General features: G+C 37.9%; 1 protein-coding gene across 7 annotated transcripts in view; it reads left to right on the top strand.

Annotated features, from left to right (window-relative positions):
• The window catches only part of marchf8 (membrane-associated ring finger (C3HC4) 8), a 123,541-nt gene that overhangs the window by 84,696 nt on the left and 15,547 nt on the right, over window positions 1-23,298 (top strand). For 6 of the 7 annotated variants that reach the window (XM_067422527.1, XM_067422526.1, XM_067422525.1 and 3 more), the window contains 3 exons: window positions 3,328-3,378; window positions 19,667-19,746; window positions 20,061-20,891. In XM_067422527.1, the coding sequence (XP_067278628.1) occupies window positions 3,328-3,378; window positions 19,667-19,746; window positions 20,061-20,891 (962 nt within the window). The remainder of the gene's footprint in view (window positions 1-3,327; window positions 3,379-19,666; window positions 19,747-20,060; window positions 20,892-23,298) is intronic. The other variant, XM_067422529.1, reaches the window with a different exon arrangement.

The raw sequence follows: 23,298 nt of genomic DNA, 5'->3' as shown, positions 1-23,298 counted from the left end.
TGGAATGAATGAAAAACATGACCATCACCTTGTGCGTGTGCTGTTGTATAGAAAGATGATGAGCTGTTTTGATGTCTAGAATGGCTGAAATTCTCCTTAATAACAGAAATACAGTAACCAGCAGGGATTTAGCACCCGGTCCCTTCCACTGCCATCTCCATGGTAACAGCGCAGGGCTGGAGACATGAGTAAAAAGCACAGGAATGATTAAAGATAAAGTGCATGTCCTTCTGTTGCTGCACATGCTCTTTCACATATTGGGTCCTCACCATTACAGTTCGGTTCAGAGGAAAAACAATGAGCTCTCACACACGCACCCACTCGCTAATCATGGCACATTGTGCCAAAGGGCTCTTTGTTGCTGAGCTTTTCTCTGCCAAGCACTGATATTAGCACCATTTCTGCCTCATAATTCACACAGGACTGGAAATGCTAAACGAGCATGTGCTAGTTTTCTTTTGTTCTAAATGTAATGATGCTTGTTTTGAAGTGGGGATTTTTTTTGCGCTATAAATGATTCAAGACTAAAAGCATATTTCGTTTGATTGACTCACATGGAGCCTTTCAAGAATATGACTGAATCATACTAAGAATGGTTATTTTACATGAAGAAAATTGCTTCTAGAATTGTACGATTTTGAAAGTGTGTGTGTACACCTACCATTAATTTAATATATTAATTCTTTATTTAAGAAAAAAAAATACTTTAGTTCAGCAAAGATGCATTAAATTAAGTGACATGAAAACATTTATTTGAATAGAAATTTTCTGCAACATTATAGATGCTGTTCATTTGACTTTATATTCATCACTATAGGAGATGTTCCATCAAAAATGTTAATATGATATTGATTCTTGTAAGTGATTTTCTGTGTAGGCATGCGCTCAATCAGCCTGTCTGTTTCAATAAAGCCCCTTTTCTCGGCAGTCTTACAATCGAGAGCTTAGTCTATTTTTAACTCGCATCTTGAAAGAGAAAAGAGTAAATATGCCAAATATGGAAAACAATGACGAGCTGTACATGAATAGTCATTAAATGTTGTAACAGAAGAAAGGGGTGTTTGCTCATGTTTTTTTCTGTTGTAGTTATTTAAATCTAACTGCAAGTTAGCCACTTAAGAAGGAATGTCATTAGAAATGCATATGCCTACTTCAAACTAGAGTCCAACTGATATGGGGTTTTTTTAATTGCTGAAATCTTGGCTGATATATAATAGTACAGTGTTTCCCACAGATTTGAAAGCAATGTGTGGTGGTGGCGGTGAGGGGGGGTTGATCCATGTCAAATGAAACAATGAAAATGTTCTCCTTCACTCTCTATTTTAAAATGATACTGTAAATGCGGTTGATGTAGTAATCAATTCACACTATGCTGTACCGTTTACCAAAAATGACTGCAAATACCTGTATAGTAAAGCTGTTGTCTATCCAAATGTGTTGACACAGTGCTGGTTTTGTTTAGAACTATTGAGAGCGCCGTGATCACGTGACAGCGCACTGCCGCGAGATGAACGCATGCCAAGACTCGCAACTCTGTTATTCAACGGCTCTGGTTTTAACTATGTCATACTAAGTGCTAGCCTAGAAATCTAGACGCACCCTAGCAGCAGCAAATCTAATCTGCTCGCGAGTGTCATCTAGCAACTCTCAATACCCTTCTGAGCTGTAATCGCCAAACTCTTGGCGGGCCAATCACATCGTGTATAGAGTCGGTGGGCGGGGCCATAATGATGACGGCAGAGTTGCGTTTGCGTGCTTCTAGTAAACACAGAAACTGGCGAACGGCGGCGGTCTTTCGAATCAGCTTTGACCGCGACTCTGGAAGACTTGGAGTTACGCTTTTCTCTGAGAAAAGAACAGAACGGCACTGAAGCCATTCTTAAAAAGGGATTTTTGAGTCTTGCTGACCGTATACGGCAAATGTTTAATCTATCAATGAGCTCTGTTTCACCTAGTGCTATCCTATCGCGTGCAGAGGGAGTTTGAAAGGCAACCGTTTATCCCGCCCCTCGGATTGAGCCCTGTCTATCGTGAGTTTCCAGACCAAACATCTTGATGTGGGTCTGGCTTGTCAGGCTAACTAAGTGCGCCAAAACGCTATTTGTTGTTTGATTTTTCTTATTAAATATTGTTTTTAATGTTTTTTTTTTTATGTAAAGCTTAGACTTTGTTTCATATCAAAAACAATTTGGATTTTCTTTGGCAGAGTGAGGCTAAGACAGAGCCTGAACTTGTGAGTGAGTGAGTGAGTGAGTGAGTGAGTGAGTGAGTGAGTGAGTGAGTGAGTGAGTGAGTGAGTGAGTGAGTGAGTGAGTGAGTGAGTGAGTGAGTGAGTGAGTGAGTGAGTGAGTGAGTGAGTGAGTGAGTGAGTGAGTGAGTGAGTGAGTGAGTGAGTGAGTGAGTGAGTGAGTGAGTGAGTGAGTTTTCACAATTTCATGGCCTCCAGAATATTTTGTTGTATGAATATCTGAACATGCAATATATCAAAAGAACAAACAACATAGCCTGTGTTTTGATTCAGAAATCTTATGTACCCTTTGAGAAGATGGCGCCCCCCCTACAGTATAACAGTGAAAATGCGGAGAGCCTGAAAAATCTGTCAATGGTGGGAAAAGACTTAACTAAATCTGAAATCCAAATTGTTTACATCCTTTGATGAGGCTGTTGAGAAACTGTTGCAGAGGAACATCATCATCATCTGTTATTTAAACAAGAGACACAAATTGGTGAAATATAATATAGTGTCCACTCATGATGGGGGAGGAGAGCAAGTGAGCAAGAGGGAGATTTAAAAAACTGTAGAAAGAATGACGGCTGAGAGACATTACAAAAGAGAAAAGGTCTGAGAAATATTACTGGGAAAATGAGGATGTTTTGGGGGTGGATTTGAAGCGAGGGGGTGTGTTTGTTTGGGTTGATTTCAGATATCAATAGTGTTTCTATAAGCGTTATATTGCAGTTGAACAATCAGTGTCTCAGAGAACAGCTGTGGTAATATAGCAGCCCTCTTACATTAGTCACAACTGACCTATAAATAATGTAACAGCAGGAATAAGACATCTCTTCAAAGCTTAAGGGTGGAATTAGCCAGCTGAGAAATATTAAGCATAAAGACTATTCATTAACGCAGTCATATAGTTAAATCAGACAAAATGCATTTCCTTTCTGTCTAGGTGTGTTTCATCCTTTTAAAGATTCTAAAATTTGCAATGATATTAAAAACATGTTTAGCAGTTAGTTCTAGCAGACTTTGGACTTGTTCTCATAGTTTCTTATGAAAGTAATCCTAAGCACTGTTCTAAAACTGTCCTTTTCCTTCTTCCACAGAATGAGAAACCGCTTGGTCATTCTGCAAGCAGGTCCAGCAACATTTCTAAGGTATGAAAATCCATTTCCTTCTCCTCTTCTACTGAGACTGTAAGTGGCTTTGCTTTCTAGGTGGTCTGCATCCGCTGTCTAAAAAAAATACTTTTCATTCCCCTCAAACTTTTTTCTGTCCGGATTTCTAAGTATTTCAAACAGAAATATATTTATAGATACGCAAATGAAACCTGAATGCTTGCAGGTGCTCATTCCTAGATTTCCCTATGTATATTTTTATATATATATAGTTATTTCGATGCTGTTGTTGTTACTAAACCTCTGTACTAAATGGGCCAATCATTGCCCTTGAATGTCTGTGCCCCTAAACTGGCAGGTAGCCAAGTATAAACATGTTGACAGTTTAACCATCTCTTATTTCTCAGCAAGATTCTCTTCAAATTTCTGTTATGACAGTATTGTTCTAAAATGTCAGACTGTTTACTGTGATGCACTACAACAGCTTTTGCTTGCATTGTCACATTTCAGAGAGTATCATTGGGTTGCTAGAATGTGTGCACTTAAATACTTGCTTAGTGTTTCCACTCTAGTGAAAAAAGCAATGCCTTAGGTTATATAATACAAATCACCTGTGTTTCATGTTCTTGCATTGCATGATGAACTGCATTTGGACACATTTTGAGAATTCATCGAAGTGTGTAATCAATCTTCTATAGCTATTACTGCTAGCATTCTTGTATTTGTGTATCTTTTGGCTCTAATGATGTTACACTGTTCCTTTTTGTTGTTTCATTTCTTTTGATATCAAATAAAATTTGCTTTGGCGTTGGATTCCAACCAAAAAAAACGCAAACAAATTTGTTCTCACCGTATTTAAATAAACCCTACCCCACATTCATATTGATTTGACTATTTAAAGACAGGGACCACTATGTTAACAAGTGAGTTCATGTTGGAATCGTGTCTGTCAGGCATTTTCACTCTATCATGGTTCTCTTCCTCTTAGTGGAGATTTACTGCACTTCTGCGTAACATTGAGCCTCTTAACAGATAAACCCTTCACATGAACTCATAGATGTCAGAGTCACCTGTTCTGAAAAACGCTCCATTGGTTTGGCTCAAGACAATCAGGTACTGAGGACTTTGGGTTCACGCTAAATCCTTGAGTGCTTTTAGGATGTTTTTGCATTTGGTTTGAATGCATCCCAACTCCACCCACAGTGCATGGATGGATCAGCGTTTAAAACGTGCTGCGCTTTTCCCTTACAATAACAAAATAAACGCACAAAAAGAGACTGTGGTGGGAAAATAGTGGTTAAGAAAGCATCCGATCATGTCATGCCACATTTATTTTAATAATATATCAATGCACACAAAATATTGTTTTAAAGCAAGCAGCTTTACAATTTTATACATGAAAAACTCTCTGTGTGTCTTTTAATTAGAATTAATACTTCAATTTCTACTATTAAAGCATCTCTTCACAGTCCAGTGTGTTCATGTTTTTACGCACGTCGGAACTTGACGGACTGAGCAGAAGAAATTAACCAGTGAAGATTTCCATGTCAAAGAAGGCAGAGCCTCAGAGCCACACCTATCTATTACCCAATCGCCATGGACTAATGGTTCTTTGAAGATGTTTAGAATGAGTAAGATGGCCAATCAAATCAAAGAAGGCTGGGCTTACTGTTAGTGCGAATTCCAACGTGACTGCAATGTAAAGATGTAAGTAGCTAAACATTAAATATTTGACAACTGTTATACAATAAAAACGTTCCACAACCAACAGTAATATCAAGTGATGAAAACTACTTGGCATTTTTATGAAATGTCACCATTTTGTATTGAAAATATGACATTATGTATGTAAATCATAACTGAATTTGACGTGACAAGAAACATTTAGCATTTTTACATATTAGGTAGACTAAAATAGTGTGCATATATAAAAATATACATTATGCAAATAGTTTACTTCATAACTACTATAGAATTAACATTTACTGACCTTATTTCTTTTTATTAAATTCCTTTATATCCTTTAATAATTGAATTTCTTTAAAATTTGGTCCCCCAAGCAAAAAGGAAAAATGGCCTAAAAGATAGTTGCAGCCTTGTTGTACACATTGTGAATATGTAGGGCACCATAATTCCAACTGCAAACAGTCATATGGTTTTTATAAAGCTTACCTTTGGCTACCTTTTGAATTGTATATGAACAAAATTTGAGTTTAGACAGACTCTGTACAGTGATTTTTAGTGCTCATGTGCTTTTAAGAGTTGAGTGAAAAGTTTGTCTTCATTTATTTTTAAAACCTCATATAGTATAGCACATTCAATGGACTGGTTACGTGCAAAAAGGATCATCAGGATGATCTGTGTTCATCCCCAGTGAAAATAAATGTTCCAACATTCCAGAGCTCATTTGTCTCCGACAGGATAAATAACATGAGGTCCCATTACAGTTGTTATCAGATCAGTGTCCGACACGCACTCATGCTGCATGACAAGGTTTTGACTGCTGAGAAACCCAAAGGGTCCTAATAGGGGTCCATGGGGTGTTCCTGTCAGCTTTGTCATTTCAGCCGCACATTAAGCAATCAAACAAAACAACACACTTAACTGATCCATGTCAGTGTTGTTATTAATAATAACTTATTATACAGAATCCTTCCGGTTGGGTGAATCTCCCCAGCCTTAAAGGTATAGTTCATCCAAATATGAAATACCTTTTTGTTGTTATTTAAGTTGTTCCAATTCCCATATGACTGACTGACTTCTGTGAAATATAAAATAAGGTATTTTTTAAATACACGTGACCTGTGCTGGCAAAATGTGTTGGAATGTGCACAGGCTAATTTTGAATTACAAGCAAAATAAGTGAACATTTAAAATTTAAGTCAAACTTTTGTGCAGTTTTTCACAAAAAAATATTTAATTAAGCCACCGTCTATCGATCCTAAACGTCTAAAAGTATATTTATTTGTAAGTTTTCTCAGAGTAAAACCTTTCCTTTGTCCTTGAAAACTGCTATTTTTCTCTTCTGGGCGACTGCTGTAAAGCACAGCATTCCAGCTTTGTGAATATTCATAGTGAATTCTCGACGGCATGAGTCTGAACCCATCAGTACACTGCCGCTAGGAGAAATTTAAAACATGGAGTGGACCACAGAGTGCTGCGGTGCTAACAGAGAATTCCACCATCAGCTCTGTTTTCTGTTCACCATCAGCTCTGTTTCTGTTCTGTTTTCTGTGTTGGTTGATTGTTTGTAGTATTCTATATTTTTACTTGTGATTCATTTTTTTCCCTTTGTTGCACTTTGAGATTCTTAGGAATGAAAAGTGCATTGTAAATAAAATCTATTATTATTATTATTATTATTAAATGTGATTTTTCAAACTCATGCTGATGTAAACATCTTACTCACGCTGACTGACAGATCTGAAGCGCGTACACAAAGACCCGATATACACACTTACAGAAAATATCTGTCTTGGTGATTCATGTAAACATTATCTGTAATATCTTAAATTAACATTTGGTTAGTGTTAGGGAAAAACTTCTGATGTGTAACATAATATTAAATCTGTGCATTACAGTAGGTTTTAGTATATGGGCTGTCTGTTTCATTAATGTTAATCAAACAACTGTGGTATTATGGAAAAAAGTATACAAGTTTAATATATATATTTTTCTATAGATATGGGTTATCTCTTGGTGTGTGCCAAATTTGCTGTTATTACCTGGTATTTTAAGGTGTGATTGCTAGGTGATTTTGTTTTGGAACTCAAAAAACTTTAACAAAATTCTCAAAATTGACTTTGCTGTCTCTATCGACTTCAAACAAGTGCATCTCTAAAAAATTTTGTCTGATTCAAACAAATTTACATTTGATGGGTTTTTTTTAGTAGAGAATGTGAAAATGATTAAATCATTTTTAAAAAATTGCTCACTGTGACTTGTGCAGGCAAAATGTTTTTTTTTATCCGCATGTTAGTTTTTTTGTTGTTGTTGTTGTCCATATAATGAAAGTCAATGGGGTTTAATACTTAGACACTAATGTTAAAATGTCTTTCAAAACATAATACAACACAAGGGTGAGTAAATGATGATAATATTCATTTTTAGTGAACTAGATTTTTTCCCATATTTTTTAAATTCTTGTCCATCTTATGCAGAGAACTTCACACAGCAACACTAGCTCAACCAATGGCGTTTGAGGCAGGAATATCTGTCTCTGATATGGCTGGGGGACTGCTAACATTAAAATATGCTTTGTACAAGTATGGTTTTAAAAGAGGGTAGATTGTCTTTGGTTCGTTAGAAAACATCTGTTGTGAACCTGTCTACCCCTCTGCCTGTCACATCAAATGTCACATGCGAGTGATTGACAGACTTTGTTTTATGGCAGCATCTGCATTCATTTCCATGCTCATTCTGTAGACATACGCTTCAAATTGTGCAAATGATAATGTACAAACAATTAGCTGCAGAGTTAATATGCTTCAAGAAAATTGGTTCTGGTTGAACAGTCTGGAAACAAAACGTTGCTTATTTAAATGCTTTTGTATTTAGTGCTGATTATCATTCTGTTTCTGTACGCAACTTTTCCCTAATTTCCTTTTGATTGCTTTTCAGGCTCAATCCAAAAGATCACAAGACACTCAAATCCACCTCATTATGAAACATTCTTACTAACTCCGTCACACTGCTTTAAAAAAAAATAATTTATGCAATAATGCTATGCGAGAAAAACCCACAGTGCGTAATCATTTATTTCCTCATACACATTAACAGACTGTGAACTGGTCTATATTGCCAGAGTTTCATAATATGTTATGTTGCTAATATAATCTTCTAATTCATAATATGTACAGAGACAGCATGTTAAATAAATGACTTCACTACATTAAGTTAATTCACTACATTTGATACCAGTAGTTCTCAACCAGGGACCTCAAGCTAACTTAAAATTAACATTAAAATAAACTAAAACAATTAGAGTAAACTTTTTTAAAATAAATATATGTGTGGCATAGCCTAATTTAGAAGTATGGAAAAACAAGTGAGGACATGTAACATAACAAAATCGTATTACTCTGTGGCTGTTTTCATATTTTATGAATATACATTATTCTGGTATGCTGAGATGTAACATATTTTATTGGGTTGAAATTGTGTTTAATAATAATAATTAAAAAACACTTTTATATTCTGGAACAACTCGAAAAGTAATTGGGTTTTTAATATATTTTAATATATTTAATATTGTGAAAAAAAGGGGGCACTGGAGTCAAAAATGTTGAATCACTGTTTTAAATCACATGACTTTTTCAAAACACTGATAATGGCTTGTGGGCACGTACTGTAGGGTAGATAAGGAAACAGTAAGTGCTCAGTATGTTTGTGTGTGTATATATATATATATATATATATATATATATATATATATATATATATATATATCGGCCAAATGTGTACATGTCAATGTACTGTACTATATATATATATAGATATATAATAAATATAGTACATTGACATGTACACATTTGGCCGATACATTTTAACAGTACTAACATTTGGTGGTTTTGTTTGTAATTTCTGTTGGGCTTAAAATTATTTAGTCTTTTGTATTAACCTTGGTTGGTTAGCCCTTTGCACACTTGTGCATGTGTTGTGGGCTGTGGGAACGTTTTAGAGCGTGTAATCTTGGCCCAAGTTGCTAGGTCACTGTGCTCTGTGTGTGTGATGAATGGAGCCATGGAGAGAGGACAGCCTCCTAGAATAACACCCGTCACTGGGAGCTGTTTAGCCCTCCAGAGGTGGATGGCACACACCGACTTTACAGTAGCTTTGTGGAGAGCGAAAGGGATTGTGAAGGCTTGCTGAGCAGTTTTAGAGGCATGGGCTTACTCTCCCTCTCTCGTTCTTTATCCCACGTTCATTCTTTCTCCTATCTGTTCTCTGATAACAGAATTTAAGTCACAAACATTTATTTGAAGTTTGGATGTTTCAGGTGTGATGGTCCTTTCAGAAAGCCTTAAAGGTGATTTTATGTGGGGTGGTATTTTTTTCTTTTCTTTAAAAAAAAATACACTAGTCTTAAAAAGTTTGGGGTCAGTAAGATTTTGTAAAATCTTCAAAAGCTTATCAAGGATGCATTTATTTTATAAAAAATACAGTAGAAATAGTAACATACATACATACATACATACATACATACATACATACATACATACATGCATACACTGTAAAAAATAAATGTACTGGTAATTTTCTGCCAGTACATTGTCCAGTAATTTTATTTGAATTTTATTCCAGACATTTCCATTTTCCCATATTCATATTCATATATATGAATATTCAAATATACCCATATTCAAATATACCCATATTCATTAAGCTGAATTTTCAACAGCATTACTCCAGTCTTGTGTCACATGATTCTACATAAATATATTTTTTTGAATACAAAGTTTAGAAAATAAATATTTTATGACATGAGAATTTTTAATGCATCCTTGCCAAATAAAACGATATATTTTTTGATTGACCCCAAACCTCTGAACAGTATTATACTTTCTCTCATCTCAGCTTAATGTGCGGTAATTTATTTTGCGAATTATTAGTGAGCCATTTTTTAGATTGTTTCCTGTGAAAAGTATAAACATAGTGCATTGTTGGTGCTATCAAAAGAACATTGCTCTGTTTGTTTTGAGCATCCCAATCACTCCATCATACTAACATTGATATATGCAACATTGATATCAGCTCATTGAAATAACCAGTTTTCCCTGTTCACATGCAAACCAGTAAACTGAGTTTACTGGTTTGCATGTGGATTAAACAGAGTTTACATGACTTTATTAATAAACTGGGGTATTTTCTTGTAGTGACAAGAAAATAATAATTTCCTTATCTGACTCAGAGTTTTCCAAATGTTACGTCAATTGTGATGTTAAATACATTTTGCAACGTGTTAGCAGGACATTTTTCAGCTCATTTTATTCTCTCGTGCAGTCACAGATGCAACGTTTTAACTGAACCTCTTCTACTTCTGCTGCATGAAATGAGAACACATTTTTACAAATTTCTGTGTCTTAAAAGAGTCTGCGTTTGTGATATATGTCCGTATTTAATGCAAAACACTTGCTCTGTCTGGATGCATTTAAATCTGCTCTAAGTATGCAGGTTTTTTTGTTACCGATCACACATGCGCACTTCAATAAGCCAACAGAAAGCAGGTTAATGCGTTTACATGCTGCGCCAAATCGGGGTAAGAGGCAAAACCGGTTTATGTTTTAGTAATTTATGACCTTACTCCAATAAAAGACAACGGGTTACCACGTTTACATGACCATGTTCATTGTCAGCTTGTTAAGCATAATCGGCTTAAGAACGTGCATGTAAAAGCACTCACTGGCTCAGTTTGGGGACGGGACTGTTCATCTCAGTCTGGCGGAAGTTAGCATACAGACAGAAATTGTTCTCAGCATCATGAGGCTAGAACACCGTATATACCAATAATGTTCTCTCTAAACTGCATTTTTGCACTGCATTTTGCTATGCTGACTAGAAATAAAAACATTCAAGTCCCCAAGAATATGTGAGAAAGAAGCTAGAGATTTCTTGAATTGCTGCCCATTCAGTGTAGCTCTGACATGAGTGACAGCGACTGTCGACGACTTTGTGTGTGTCTAGAAACTCGAAACACTTGAGTCCAACTTTAAGCAAATCAGCAGTGACTTGATGGGGCGGCTACAAATGGGAGTGAAGTCTGTGGCTATTTTGTGATCCATCTTTAGTGGGACAAACGAGTAGAGTCAAGGTGTAAGACTTATAAATGAATGTTAATGAGAGGGACTTCACTGTTCAGCTTATCTCTGTCTAAACAGTCGAAAATGATATCTGATATTCAGTTTTCTCAATGTTTGACTTCATGCATTGATCATCGTTCATCTTGTTCACGATATGATGCATTTTTCTCTCCCGGAGTTAATATACAAACACTTTCCCATGCTTATTTCTATTTTTGAGGAAAAGGAAAACCTTGCCAAAGTAGAATGACATCTTTTCTTACTGACAAAACATCACATTTAAAATATTTAGATGTTAGGGCATCAGAAATGCCTGCTATCTACCTGGCAGCCTCCTGCGATAAAACTCCTGTCAGTGTGAGTTGGCATTTAAAACATGCTGTCAACATCTTGACTAAAACCACTTGCAGTAAAATGTATTTTCTGGTTTCAGTAGCACTTGTTTCACAGGTCTAAGCTAATGTCAGTGCCATTTTCGTAATAGGGAATAAATGATTTTCCATTATCTCTGAATATCTCCCATAGTTTACCTATTGGAGACAAGCTGTTGGCCTCCAAAAACAGGTAGACTGAATTTACACATTGAAATAGACTAGAGGCAAATTCCATAACCGCGGGACTGTTTTCTCATTACTAGCATTTTTGCTCATGTGTCGACACGCATAAGGCTCTGTGCCTCATCTCTTTCCCATTTTTAGCAGTTGCCATGTGGTTTTGTCAAGGGTTTGTAGGTTTTTTGTTGTTGACTCACACATGACTCTGTGTGTATATCACACCTCGGAGGGAGTCTTCGAAAGCATGCACTCTGTCAGGCTTGAAAATACACCTTGTTTTGCTGACTGGGGCTGCACGGGCCCAGAGTGACTCAGTTAATCACGTTTACACTGTCGTCACAATTTGACTGAGCAACACTGACGTAAACGCATTTGCTGCTTTCCACTATTCTTAAAGCATTAGGAGGACACAGCCCATGTGTTTTTATCAGGTAAATGATATTTACAATATAAACAAACATTTTAAATGCCAAAAATGTAATTTTGCAACCCTGTGTGTAAAAATGTGGCACCAAAAACAAATAAAGCAGAGGTAACTTGAATTCACTTCACTCATCTGAGTTTAGGAATTACATTAAAGTAACTACATTTGATTAGCCTATCCCATTACAATAGTCACTTTATAGTTACTGCCATCAAAAAAATACACTTTGTACTTTTGTTGGTTTAAAGGGGCCCTAGAATGAGTTAAAACAATATGTTAAATTGTTCTCCGATATCTACATAGAGGGTATGCGGCTTATTAAAGGGCAAAAATTGTCCTGATACAGTTTTACAGGTCCATTTACAACCCTATAAATTGTCCTTAGGATGTAATGCTCTGTTTTTGCCTTATTTGGAAGAGCCATGAATATTAATGTTGAGCTCTGCTCTGATTGGCTTATTTTAGCAACTCACAGCGCAGCAGTTCAGCGAAGCGGTGCGTGAGTCCTGACAGAACACAGCCCGACTGAATGACACTTTAAGCAGAACATCTCAAATGGAGATTGATACAATGCAGCTTCCTTCTTTTTTATTGGTGTTTTCAGATCATGCCCGCGCAAGAGAGCGTTCATGCTTGCGGTTGCCAGATTTCAGTAATTTAAAATCCCCCAAAAAGAGCTTTCTTTGAAAAGATGGGTGTTACGGGTGTTTTACCTAAACATGTCCAATCTGGCAACCATATGCACACAAGCTCTCTCTCGCGTGCAGATGATCTGAAAACCCCAATAAACAAGTAAGCTGCATTTAAGAAATCTCCATTTGAGATATTCTGCTTAAAGTGTCAATTAGTCTACATTTTAGACTTTAGTCTTTTTTCGTCAACGATATTGCATGTTTATATAACGTTAGTCACAATGTAGGCTACGCAGTGACTGTGATGTACTCTGAAATACAAGCATTCAAAAACATCATAGGCCTACTTCAGTTCTCAAAAATATAAATATATAACTTATATTTTTACAAAATGAATAGCCTTATCAAATGACTGTCGTTTTAACTTATATGGTGGAAAAGTTGACGTTTGCTAGAAGGATCCAGTGAACGATCTACAGTTGTATTTTGTAATACAAAATATTAACCTTTGTCATTAGACACACTATTTAGTTTTGTATGGTACTTGGAGTTTTCTATTGTTACTGTACTAGCACCTTGTGTTATCTAGACAATGCGGTCTCTCTAAGAGACTTTCAATTTAATCAGAAATTGTTTAAACAGTCAATAAGTGGATAAAATCGCTACTTACTGCTTGCAGGAATATAATTGCCCCTGTCTTTTAAGATGCTGAGCAAAGCTTGCTTGAAATTGGCCGAACAAACGAACGATTTTGAATTAAATTGTTGTGGTATCCGATTATAATAAACCTCAACCACTGATGGCATATGAAAAGTCCTCACATCCTCTGCACAGCCTGGAACATAACATTTGTGTCCATGAGAGCTGCCGTTTTTGCTATCCTCAAGTGTCGCTTGTTTACCTGCAGTCCCGATGATTCACTCCGTCAGTTCCGCCTGACAATGAACATGTTTGGACAGATCCAAATGTTGGGGGTGTGCATATAAATGATCCCCAACACTTGTATCACGGTTGGCGTTATGTTGCGAATCACTTATTTTTCCGTGGTGTTTTTCATGCACGATATTTACATACGAAGTAGGAGGCAATGATGTTTGAGACTCACAGTATGTGATGTCCATGCACTGAACTCTTATTATTTCACTATGACAAGGTTAATTACATTTTTCATTCTAGGGCACCTTTAAAGTTCTAATGGCACGTTTATGTCCAAAAACAAATATTTTTGCACAATGTATATTTTTGTCAGAATTATTGCGTTTCATCTGTTTGGCGCTCATTTTAATCCAGTACCTGTCCTGTAGACCCGTTCGCAATTTGGTGTTGGGGGAATTTCTCATTTGAACTGAGTTAGTGGGTCCCTAGACATGAAAAATCACAGAGGTGCTCGTCCGCCATAGTGCCACGAATGACGTAGTGGTCAAATCAAATATGGCCGCCGATGGATGATGATGAAAATCCAACTTCTATGTTTCTGAATGTATATACACATGTAATACCTCTATTTAGACTTCCTATTGTATGTGGAATTAATTTCTGATATTGTTATGACCATAATGGGTGAATTTTGACCTTTAACAGGCATGGTCAAGGTAATTTTCCTATTCAGAAGACCTTGGCCATAACTTGGCCATTATTAGGAATAAAAGCCAGATGCAATAAGTTTAATTCTACTAAATCTGACATTTAACATTCATTGCTAATATTTTTTTAACATTAAGGATCATCTTGTCATTGAAATATCAAGGTCAACATCATTTTTTATAAAAAAATATTTTTTTCTTTATAGTCACTTATTATTGTTTCCTTCAATTATTTGTTTTAATTATAACAAGACATGAAGAGAAGAAATGTAACAATTATAAACATCCTCTTTGAAGTTTTAGTTTAATTGGGTGTTAGTACAATGATAAACAACTGGGTGCAAATAAAACTATGTAGCAATAGCCTGACAAGATGTTGGGCCTAGGAACTTCCCATTGACAGGGCTCGATCTGAGAGGCGGGATAAACGGTTGTCTTTCAAATTCACTCTGCACGCAATAGGATAGAGCTACAACCAACCAGAGCAACAAAGAAGGTGAAGTGGAACTAGTTGATAGATTAAACTTTCGCTGTATCCGGTCGGCAAAACTCCGAACACATCTTCCTTTCTTAAGAATGATTTCAGTACCGTTCTTTTCTCAAAGAAAAGCTTAACTCTGAGTCTTCCAGAGTCGCGGCCAAAGCCAATTTGAAAGAACGCTGTTTGCCAGCTTCTTTGTTTACAAGTAGCACGCGGAACCTCCGCAACTCTGCTGTCATTATATTAAGCCCGCCCACCGACTCTATACACAATTTGATTGGCCTGACCAGAGTTTGTTTTTTACAGCTCACAATTCAACGAAGAGTTGCTAGACTACCCTGGCTGCAAATTAGCTTTGCTGCCGCTAGGGTGTGTCTAGATTTCTAAGCTAAAGAAGCAATAAAACTGATACAAATTACATCATATCAAATGAACTAAAAGTGCACCATATAGTCTGATTTCTCTCAAAGTGTACTGTATGTGTTCATGCATGTTAGTGGGATGGGTTTTTACAGGATGATTTTTCCATGGCAGAATATGGTGCATGAACTTCAGCAGCACAAAAGCCACATCGGCGATTGTCACACTTGCCTGCACACTTACTTAAGCCCCTTTCACACTGCACGTCGGACCCGCAATATTCCCGGAACATTGCCGGGTCGCCTTCTGTGTGAAAGCAACCACGTCCCGGGATTGATTACCGAATTCGACCCGGGTCGGGGACCTAGTAACATTGCGGTATTCGACCCGGGACGAGCGCTGTGTGAACAAAAGCCGAAACTAATGCCGCAACGTGTACGTAGTTATCGTGCGACTCCTAGAGCTTGTTTTTTCAATAACACAACCCTGCAGTGCCAGAAGAGCTCGTCGGTGTTTTAAACGCAGAGAGTGTTCGTATACAAAAGAAACTAAAATTAAACAAGCAGAAATGTGTGCAAACTGGACACAAGTCGAGACCACGGAGCTCCTTACTATCCGCGCTGAAGCGGAGATCGCTCGCCATTATACGTCACATCAGGATGTCACGTGTCAACTCGACCCGGGACCGTTAAGCGTTGTGTGTGAAAGCGCACATATTACGGCATTTCGCTGGCAGTGTGAATGGGCCAAATCTAGCGGCCCGGGAACAAATGCCGGGTCGCATTATCCGTGTATTTGCCGAAATCGCAGTGTGAAAGGGGCTTTACTGTGAGCAGACTTCGTGGTATGGGCTTCAGACATTTTGATGGCAGGGGTGTGCCAAAGTTGCAAGCAAGTGGCATGTCGTATGAACCAGAAAAGCCCCTCGTTGGATGTGGCCTCTGATCCCACTACTTGTGGAAGGGAGAGCATCAATTCCAGAACTTCCTCTGGTGTAGATTTCTATCCTGAAATCATCAAATGTCTTAGCTGCATCTTGCTCTGTCAAGGTGTCTGCCTCTTCAAAGTTGGCTAAGTATTGCACTGGGTCAGAAGCCATAGCAGCATGTTTAGTCCCCATGTTGCTCATACAGTCATCTCCAGTCAGAATATGTCCTTTAACCACTGTCTTTGTCAGTGACGCATCAAGATGATAGCATGCTCACTGTTGATCAATTGGTGCGATGCTCAATAGTGAGATGAAGTGAGAAGTATCTTTTGATACTCCTGGTAAAATACAAGAAAAGTTAAATCTTGTCCTCTTATTTTTTGTGAACTCTGTCCAGTATTGTATACACAATACACAGTATAAGGGCAGACTATAAATTTAGTTAGTTCGCATGTACATGTCTTTTGAGATTCGTTAAAATAGGAAAATGACTATGACCATGCCATTTGGGGGGGGGGGGGTGAAATGCTGTTTCATGCATACTGAGCTTTCCACTGTTAAAGACTTGGATTCCCATCCTAAACATAGACAAAGTTTCAAAAAATAATGTTGGACGTTTGATGGAGTATTTCTGTGTTAAAAATACTCCTTCCGATTTCTCACAAGTTTCGGAGAGTTTTTTTCGGGTATGGCTCGGCTTGACGTGGACAGAGCGGAAGGTCCTTGTATGGGCCGTACGGGCTCTTCTCCCGGTAGGGTGAGCGCGCGTGATTAGAGCGAGAGAGAGGAAATGCACGGCCATAAACACTCCATGCTGCGCTCCACTTTATTCCTATGAGTGACATCAAGCGACTTCAATGCTTCAGCACAGCATTCTGGGAAGGCAGCGCTGCATTTGAACCGATTTGAACGCAGAAATGACGGGAAGCTTCACAACATATCTTCAGTCGCGTCTCAAAGTGGATCTCCACGGTCACTGCTGTCAGGACTTCACCAAATCATACCAAAGAAGTGTGTTTCTGACGGAGCGGTCCCAGCGATAAAGGTTCGGTCCTGCTTTGGAAGCAGCCGGTGAGTAAAACTGCTTCAAATGTCTGTGCTGTCGGCTATCGTCGCGTGAGTAAACATCAGTAAACGACACAATCGCGTGCTTCGTCATTCAAATGCGCTAACGTTACTCCATTGTTGTTCTATGTATAACGTTACACTAGTCTGACGTGCAAAACCGTTTTGCTTGCTACTGCTAAGGTTTAGTCGCATACAATAGTCCATAAACCGAATCAAACTGCGAGTAAACACACACAAATCCTGCTGTTAATTTTTCTCCTGTTTAATTTATTTCAGCCTCAGATTTGATTCTGGATCATTATCTGTATTAGCTGAGATAGCGATGGGTTTCTCCACACTTGAGGACGTCACCGCTTTGTCCGCTCTCGTCTTTCTTTAGCTCCGCCCATTCGATACGCCTCCAGGCGCTCGGTTTTTTCCGGAAAGACTCGGTACAGCCCATATTTCTTTTATAAATATAATAAAACTAAAGACTTTTCGGAGATATGAAGGATGCAATACTACTCTATAGGTACTCAAGACTGACATGAGATTGACTGAAACTGAGTGTTTCACCCCCCCTTTAAGGTCAAAATCACCCAATATGGTCATATCAATAGCAGAAATGAATTCCACATACCATAATTAGTCAAAATAGAGGTATTACATGTGTATAAACATTCAGAAACAAATATGTTGGATTTTCATCGTCATCCGATGGCGGCCATATTTGATTTGACCACTACGTCATTCGTGGCACTATGGCGGACGAGCACCTCTGTGATTTTTCATGTCTAGGGACCCACTAACTCAGTTCAAATGAGAAATTCCCCCAACACCAAATTGCGAACGGGTCTACAGGCCAGGTCCAGGATTATTTTATTTATTGAAGTCTGTGAAGTTTAGAAGGCTTGCTCATCCACTCCTGACAGCAAAATGGAAATATTTGCATGACTTTCTAACATTTGCAGATGGGAGTATATACTTGTTAAATGTAAGTTATACACTGAGGAAAACACCACATCTTAAATGCGTTAAACATCACATCTGTCAGAGCATCTGACAGGGCAAGGCTTTTAAACTTTACATATTAACTATGTCTTACAAGTAAATCCCTTAATATAATGCATGTCTTTTGTTTAGGACAAATTGAATATTCACTTTCAGCACAGAAGGTTACTGTGTCCACCGCTATTTTTCAGATGCACTCGTATAATGAAACGTCTGTATATTGATATGAACAGTATTGCCTCATTCTGTATCATTTATAAAGAAAAAATGATCGATATCATACAAACTCTATATATTGCACCCTATTTTGTACCCCATATGTGGCAAGTACCATTAAATGTTTGAAAAATGTTCACATCTTCAGTTCCCAAGTTACAGCCTTCATAAACCAAAAGGGTGTGTATGTGAATGTGTGCCATAGATGTGAACCCAATGAAATCATCAATAGAAATGCTAAGGTAAAGCACCATTCACTCAGGCATACTTCCACATTTGTCGTGCCCGAAAACACATTATTTCCTAATAGTTTCTTGGAACATTATTTAGCAAAGATGTGAAATCGTATGACTGTATGCGTCAGCTTGTGTGTTAGTGTGTGTTTTTGTATAGGGCAGTTCCGGACACTCTATCCTGTATTGATCCCTGTCAGGCTTAGGGCTATAAATTCTCTGTTCGTTACAGATAGAATCGATAGGTAATTAGTCTGGGGCATAAATGATGGAATCAAACATTGTGCATGCAATCAATGCTGCTTTGATTCGAACACCCGTGTGTGTGTGTGTGTGTGTGTGTGTGTGTGTGTGTGTGTGTGTGTGTGTGTGTGTGTGTGTGTGTGTGTGTGTGAGAGAAAGTTGTCAAAGTTTTTGTCTTAAATGTAATTTTTTTTTTTTTCACTTTCTTTTTAAAATATTCCATTGACTTGGTGTTCAACATTTTAAAAGTTAGCTGACATCAATGACAGGTCTTCTTTCTTCGATCTGTTTACATGCTAAATCATGATTGGTCTTATCTTCCTTTCATGTATTTAACCATATATAGCATCCAAGTTTGGTGATTTTCTTTCTAAGTTTTAAATAATTATCTCACATTTACCTAGACTGCATTTATTTGATCAAAAATACATTAAAAACAACAACATTGTTAAAGTATTATATTACAATTTAAAATAACTTTTCCAAATATATTTAAATTTTGCCAGGACAAAGCTGCATTTTCAGCCTCATTACTCTAGACTTCAGTGTCACATAATCTTTCAGAAATCATTCTAATATGCTTATTTGGTGCTTAAGAAACTTCTTTTAGTATCACAGTTGAACTTTGTATATTCATATATTTAAAAAGATGTGCATGACAATGACAAAGAGTCTGTGATACATTTCATTTATGCAGAACAAAAACAAAAAGATAACCTTATTTAAAACATTTTGATGCCTTGTAAGATTCGGGATTTTCATGTGGGTTTAGTTAATGTTTCTAATTTGCTGCTTTGTTCTCTGTTTTGCATACAGGCTGGAAGTCCGACCTCTGTGAATGCTCCCTACAGCTTTCCCAGGTCTTCAGTGACGCCCTCGAACCAGGATATATGCAGGTAGGTTTACCCTCCCTCAATCCTGAAGCCTCTTTATGCTCCTGCAGTATGATCATGTACCAAAAGATAGAAAAAAGATCTAGCGAAAGACTGAACTGTCAGAACATCAGTGGGCCAGCATTGCCATCCATCTTGATTCTGCCATTCTGTTTTCTAACCTTCCTCTTGGTTCCTACCACCTGTCTTTTTGCAATCTTTCTCCATTTGTTCTCTAATGCATGTTGCATGTATCTTTACGTCAGTTTTCTCTCTTCCCATCTCTGTTTCTCCATCTCTCTTTCTGTCCCATCCCTCTCCTCTCCTCTCGTATGCAGTTCTAATGATCTCGCTCAAGACCTGGGATCACAGAGGCCCTTACAGGCCACTGTAGTGCTGTTGAACTCTAATGGTAAAAGCTCAGCTTCTCAGGGTGTCACCATGACCACGCTCTGCCTGGACTCTCCTGCCAAACCCAAAAATAGGACCTTGTTTGGCACAGAATGGCTCTCTCTCCTCAAACCATCAGTCAACTTAAAACCAGAAGGAGGCAGTCTCAAGTTCTCAAAGTCTCTGAATGATGTTGGACAAAAGATGGACAGCCTATGCAGCGGTCTTCACTTTATAGACCGTACTTGCTCGGACGGGGAGCTGGGAGTGGAGAAGGAACAACTCATGCAAGATGGCCACATCAAAGCCCTTAATGGTCAAGCCAATTCTCCCCGTCTGTTTGCTTCACAGCCTCCGTCCTTCCTCAACAACTACAAATACATCTCCAACCCAAGGCCTGAGAACTCCCTGGCTCCCCCTGCTCCTGCCCATTCAGACCTTCAAAGAAGCTCCAACTTCCTGCGCGTCATCTTCCCTCTCACCCACTCTTCCACAGCGGGAAGTCTGCAGGTGTCTGAGATGGGAAGCTATGCTTCAAAGCTACACATTGCCAAGTCATCCAGCGCCATGCTGGACGTCAGTGAGTCTTGCTGTATGGAGGAAATGGGAGACGACGAAGTGTTCGAGGAGGATTTGTCCCGATGGAAGGTGAAGACGGAGGGGTTATGGGCACCTATTTGCGCTCTTGAGGAGGACAGTGACTTGGATCAATGTTCCTCTCCGCTGTCTGTGAAGAACGGGCCACTGTCGCCCTACTCCCTGTCGGGGGACTGCTGCAGGTTGGTGGGGCTTGCTTACTCCCGCCTAGCTCCTCTTACCCATGGGCTTCACCTCTAGGGTGATTTATCCTTGTAGTCCTACTACAGCCCTCATCTGGATATTGTTTTCCTACCCGTCCCTGTTTATCCTTCCTGTTAGAGCCTGTGTGCTGTGGTCGTTTTGCTTATGGCAAACGATAATAAGGCTCATATATGGGTGGAGTTGTGAGGGTTAAAGATCTATGGTGGAAGAGGAAGTAATACATATTGTATCACACCACTGTCATAGAAAGTCCAAGCTGATTTCCTCTGAGAGATCCAATCGATACATATGGTAGCTTCTCGAATTATGTGGTTCAGGTAGAATGGAAATTGAGATCTGATTGGAGTTTTGGTTGTGACTTTTGGGATTGGAGACCAGGAGAAATAGCTCTTTGATTTTCTCAGTATACATCTACAGTGCCTCACAGATGTCTCAGGAAACAATCAGGGCAACTTGTGAAGGAGTAAATGTCCAAGTACTTATGAATATAACTATTGGTTGTCACATATACTTTTCGACACCTCAGATTTCAGGAAGGGTTAGGTGTAAACTCCTCTTTGGCTTATATAGAATAAGAATGTGGCTGTGTCCAGAATTGGTAGGTACTTATTTTGAAGAACTAATTACTTTTCAACCATTCAAAAAAACTATGTTCAATAAAGTATGAATATGGGTAGAATGAAACTAAACCGAACCTAATTCGTTATGTTGTCGTTGTCATGTGACCCACCAGTGTCAGTTGCACTACTATTCACATCTCTCCTGTGGCATCATGGGATACTAAAGTGTTTATCAGATTCACATCTGCAGTAAGTCATCTAGGTACACTTCACCTAATTTTAAATGAAAACTGTGAATTCAGTTGTACTAATCTTTTCACATACTGTTTTCGCTTACTATATTGTAGGGAAGTATGCATGTTTGGATTCAGCATATCATTGTTTGGAAAGTGGATACATCCAACAGGCTTTTTGAGAAGATCTACTTATGTCAAAGCTAAAGTTGATATCAGTTGTTTACTTCTTTCTTAAGGGTGAGGTGAGGTTTCTTCCCACATGTATTACCACTCACACGGTGCTGTGAAAACACATGTGCTCCTAAAATAGCTGACATTTAGAGATCAGCCAGCAAGACTTATTGGTTTAAACCAGAGCTGAAATACCCTGGCTTGGAGATCTGCCACGAAGTTTGCTCAGGTATCTTGAGGTGTGACCCATGGCAAGGACACATTTTTATGTGGGAAGAACATCATATGTTCTGGTGCAGATATTTTAACTGCATCTAAATGTTTTATTTTATGTGGGATCTTGTCATGGAATAATATAGGAATTATTCATTTGTTCCTGTCTACTCTTTGTTTTGTGTTCAGTTCACGTCTGCAGTTATTTTGATGAGAATATTCTCAAACGACAGCTCTTTAGAAAAGCATTTACGAGCTGGTTCTTAAAATCACCCCAAAACCAATACAATGACCTAAAATGTAAGAACTCTAAATTCCAGTAGGCCTGGATGATATTCAGAATTGATGATAATTTTTGAGTTTGATATTGGGAGTCAGTCCCAATGAGTTAATTGAAAAATCAAATTCAATTATTCATTTGCACCCAAAAACATTACACACTAAAGTCATGTGGCATTTTGTATGTATTAAAATGATTTAGTGAACATGTATATATTGACAATATTTGTGCATATAAATGAAAGTAATACTTTTTTTCCTTATGGTTATTTAGTGAAAACAATGTGGAAAATGTGCCTTGATTTATTTATTTATTTTACTAGATTTTTACTGTATTTTACTAACAGCAAATGCATATCATATATACCATGCATTTCAAATATCATAAAAATGATTGAACATTTATATATATTTAATTCAGGATCATATCTGGCAGTATATCTATATACTTTTATACAGGCAGTATATGCATATCTGGCAGTATATCAGTATATCTTTTATACAGTGCCATAGTGAATGTTTGTCTAATGAAATAATTTCACTATTCCAGAACATCATGTCAATGAAGCCATGGGCCAAACCTTGTGAAAAGGCTGGATAGAATGTCTTAAATGTGGTAATTGGATTGATTCTTTCTTTTCTAATTTAATCTAATCTAGTTGTATGTGATGGTCTTAATATAATCTGATTAAAATAGGAAGTGAGAGAGGGAAATGAATCTGGCCTTTGTAGTCAAGAAAAATATGAGTGGTCATAAACAAAAGGAGCCCATTAAAGCATTGTGCTTCATACTTCATGGAAGTTATTACACACTGTGCTCAGATGGGCTGTTAAGCCACGTAGAAGATGATGGAGATGTGAAGGGCTTCGTTTTCTCTTTATATGTGCTGTTTGATAATCTTGTGAGCCAAGACTGGTTCAGGTAT

The sequence above is a fragment of the Pseudorasbora parva genome, chromosome 17 (assembly GCF_024679245.1).
Source record: "Pseudorasbora parva isolate DD20220531a chromosome 17, ASM2467924v1, whole genome shotgun sequence".
NCBI classification, from domain to species: domain Eukaryota; kingdom Metazoa; phylum Chordata; class Actinopteri; order Cypriniformes; family Gobionidae; genus Pseudorasbora; species Pseudorasbora parva.
Note: the sequence above shows the minus strand (reverse complement) of the source record. Positions and strands in the feature narration are given on the sequence as shown.